The sequence below is a fragment of the Diabrotica virgifera genome, chromosome 9 (genome assembly GCF_917563875.1).
Source record: "Diabrotica virgifera virgifera chromosome 9, PGI_DIABVI_V3a".
In the NCBI taxonomy this organism is placed as follows: Eukaryota; Metazoa; Arthropoda; class Insecta; order Coleoptera; family Chrysomelidae; genus Diabrotica; species Diabrotica virgifera.
In genome coordinates this window covers 42,758,821-42,762,978 of record NC_065451.1, presented here as the reverse complement: position 1 = coordinate 42,762,978, position 4,158 = coordinate 42,758,821, and the positions used below count along the sequence as shown (strand labels likewise).

Sequence of the window (4,158 nt, the reverse complement as noted above, 5' to 3'; positions counted from 1 at the left end):
TTTTGGGGAAATTAACATGTTAAATTTTCTCCAAATTATCTAGTGTCCATCGAGTGTACACCAGATTTTTTTCTATTCGAAATAGATTGAAAAAAATTATTGGTATGGCCGGTTAATGAACTCGTATTGCCCGTTGCCAGATCAAATTTAGCGTCGTCGTAACACTACAACTACATAAACCATTTCGGGAATAATCGTTAATTTTATTATACATTTGTAGCTTAGTAACTTCTAAATACGTTAACCGATTTTGGTCACTAAAAATGAGTTTGAAACGTATTGACAAATAATATCTGATACATCTAAGGACAAGTATGGTAACTGAAGCTATTACAGGAATAATTGAGCTTGAAAAACCGTTTTTCCCACAGGAAATAGATTTGATCATAATTATGAAGCCTATAACTTAAAGATTAGAATTTTTACGAATATGAGGTATACACCGTCAGATTCATCCAGAGTCTTTCTACAAACGCTCAGTTATTGACGCAATTCGTAGGTTGAAATTTTGAGTAATTGTCGAAAAACCGAAATTTTCAAAGTTTAGTTTTTCAGTTTTTCGGCGATCCTGAGCCGTGTATATATCTGATCCTAAAATCTTAGACATTATTTGAAAGCTTACCTCTACATTATTGATCTGATGTATTTACGGTTGTCCTTTCTCTTCTCAAACCGTAGGTATATACCCCCAAAAAATATGCCGTTTTGTACCTAGCATGTCCTATAATAGCTGACTTATGGGTGGTGAAACGTCACAAACTACACCGGTTCTAAATCAGCCCTGACCCCCTCTTCAAACACAGAAAAAATATTTCAAATCGGCTTAACTTTTCCACATACATACTGATGTGATCTTGATTATTGATATGAGATAATACTCTTATATGTCATTTAATTTAATCAATGCATTAATAATAATCTAATTAATTTACCAGATCACATATCAATATGTTTTCAATCTCAGGGCGAATTATAAAATTAATTACTTACTCTCGTGGCTTCTAAGTATTTCTCAATGGTTCCTAATCGGGATAGGAAAGAAAAGAGTAAAATAATACACACATATTGGTTACAATTATAATCAAAATATTGTTTATTTTATTTAAAAGGCAATCACTGCTTAATATGTGCTAGATCTTATTATTCTTAAAAATAACATTTACAAATGGGAATCTTATTTCCTTTTGGTTTCCAATTGAAAGTTTTTATTAACATTTAACTATTAGGATTTATTAGCAACAATTCTATTTACGTTTGATGAAGCTTTTCTGATATTATTGATTATGTTCTTCAATTTATAATGTGGTATTTAATACGAAAAACCCATACATTCATGTCCAAACAAATGAGACTGACCTTTTTCTGGTGAACTGAGAATGTCTTCACACAAGACCCGTTTCCTGCTATCCTTGGCTGCGATCAAAACCTCGTCCTGGCTTTCAGTAATGTTCTCCTTTGAAAACTAGCTCGTATAGCTCTCGTTCATGCTTCTGTCGTGATGCTGTATTCTACCTTTTTCGAAACTGCAATCAGCTACCGGGACACTCTTGGCTCAAGGAGGTTCTTTTACTCTCAACCTGGCCTACCTCTCGTTCCACGATAGATACTCCACACTCACGGAACTACACCGGCTTTCTAACTCTCCGTACACTACCGTCTACTACTGGATTTCACTTCTCGACAGCTCAAAACATTCTGATCTATCTTTTTCATTCATTCCCCTACTTTCTAAATATCCCTTCCAGATTCACAAATCAACCTTCCACCACCAACTCTCATTCGCAGTATTCCTCAAAACCAATTTTTAATCTTTCTAAATATGCTTAATGGATTTCCAAAAAAAATAGTTAATTCCCATTCTAAAATTACTTTCTACTATTTACAAAATTTAATGACCTATTATCTACTTCAAATGAGTCTTATTTAGCATCGGCTAATGATCGAACCTTCCGCGAACAACGATAATGACCTATTATCTATTTCAACTGAGTCTTATTTAGCATAGGCTGATGATCGAACCTTCCGCGAACAACGATAATGGTACGCGCCATTCACTTTGTTTATTCTAAGCGCATTTTCCAGAGTTTCGTTTAATCACTTCTTAAAATTAAATATAACAATTTGTTGTATACAGGTTGTTCTACATTTATATGCCCGTGGTTGAGAAAATTGAAAATATTTTATATTAAATTGAATCCTTTTTATAATTATCAAAATTTAATTTTCAGATCAAATAGAAATATAACAATACATATAGAGATATTACCATAACCACGCTACTGAACCCTTTATCAAGAGGACTTGGACCACGGTCATTAAGATAATGTAAACTTATAAAAAGACATTTTAGTTAGTAAACAGGCATTCATGTTTTAGTCATCATTTACTTTTCATTGTATCAAAGTTAATATTTTGTTGTAAAAGTTTTATTTTGTATTAATAAATAAAAGTAATTTTTTAAAAAGTGCTTTGTGATCAAGAAAACATCATTGGCGCTGCGAACAGGATTAGTCTGCACAGAATCTCCCGCAATTCCTGGTCAATCTCAATTGTTTAGCAGAGTATCCACCTGTTAGAGAAGAACAACAGATGTTATCAACTGCGATCATCATACTGTAAGTCTTTCCTTTTTTTCACATTTTCCTTATCACTTATGAGCACATATTTTGATACGGTCGAAGAAATTAACGCAATTCTCTCTCAGCCACCTTCAAATAATTTTCGCGACAGAAGTCCTATTAGTAGATCTGAAAGAACAATGCCCATTACCAATGCCGACATTTCTAGCCTCTGTGCTACGCTTCCAGAATTTACTGCTGGACAAAATCTTTCTACTTTTATTAAATCCGTAGATAATCTATTAATATTTTTGCAACAACAGAATACTACTGCACCGCAAGAATTTATTATTAACGCTCACATTTTATCACGTATTAAAGGTGAACCACGAGATTATCTAAATTACTCCAATAAAACTAACTGGACAGATGTACGTCCAGCTTTACTTACGAAATACGGCGACAGGAGATCTGAAGAGATCCTTGTTACCCAATTAACAACAACGGTACAAAAAGCTTCTGAAAGTTATGACGACTATCACCATAGAATCATAGATAATTTAAACGATTTATTACAGCATATATCGCTACATAATACTCCAGAAAATTTAAATTTTAAAACCCCTTACTTTAGAAAATTAGCACTAAAAACCTTTTGTACTGGTCTTAACAATCCTTACTGCGAACACCTGTCGCACTTTCAGTTAGATTCGTTAGACGAGGCCCTACAAAAATGTATAGCTTTAGACAATCATAAAAATCAAGTATCTTATATGAATTTCTTAAAATCCCAACAAAAAACGGAAAAAACAAAAACAAATAATTCTTTTCCAACCGCGTTCAAATCAAATTTTAACGCTAGAGCCCCAAATAATTTTAGTAATAATCAATTTAGACCTTATGCACAAAATATTTCTAATTTTAGTAACCAAAGAAATCAATTTATTCCACAAAATCCAAATTTTCATAATGTAAGACCTGTGTTTAATCAAAACAATTCAAGACCCGTCTTCACTCAGAATAATTCAAGACCTGCTTTTACTTCGAATAATTCTAATAATTATAGGAATAATTTCGCTAATAATAGAACCCCTTATAGGAGCCCTATGCTAAGACACCAACAAATTAATACCCCTACGCCTATGAGTGGTGTGCAATCCATAAATACGGAAACGAGACCTATGACAATTTCAACACAAAATTTTAATGTAGAAACAGATTATTATAACGAGCCGCATACACAACATAATAATGTAGACGAAGAATTTACAGACAATTCAGTGTCTGATGAACCTTCAGAATACGTCGAGCAAAATTTTCACGACCTCGCATTAGACGAACACCCCCCTCCTCTGTAGTATTAAATAATCTACGAAGTTATCCAAAACTTCCATTTTTCATCCTACCAAAAAATCGACTTAAGGTATTAATCGACACTGGAGGATCGGATACAATTATTACGCCCAATGCCGCAAAATATTTTAATCCACAACATGTTTAATGTTTATAAAAAAGATTTCACTTTAACTTCCATGAAACAGACAACTAAACACTTGTTAAACATAAAAACAAATTTACTTAAGGAAATTAAAATTAATGA

General features: G+C 32.9%; 1 protein-coding gene across 1 annotated transcript; it reads left to right on the top strand.

Annotated features, from left to right (window-relative positions):
* Positions 1-2,758: 2,758 nt before the first annotated feature.
* LOC126890935 (putative uncharacterized protein DDB_G0275317) lies at positions 2,759-3,916 on the top strand. The gene has a single exon (XM_050660104.1). It carries the CDS (start codon positions 2,759-2,761, stop codon positions 3,914-3,916), a length of 1,158 nt encoding a protein of 385 aa, XP_050516061.1.
* Positions 3,917-4,158: the final 242 nt, after the last annotated feature.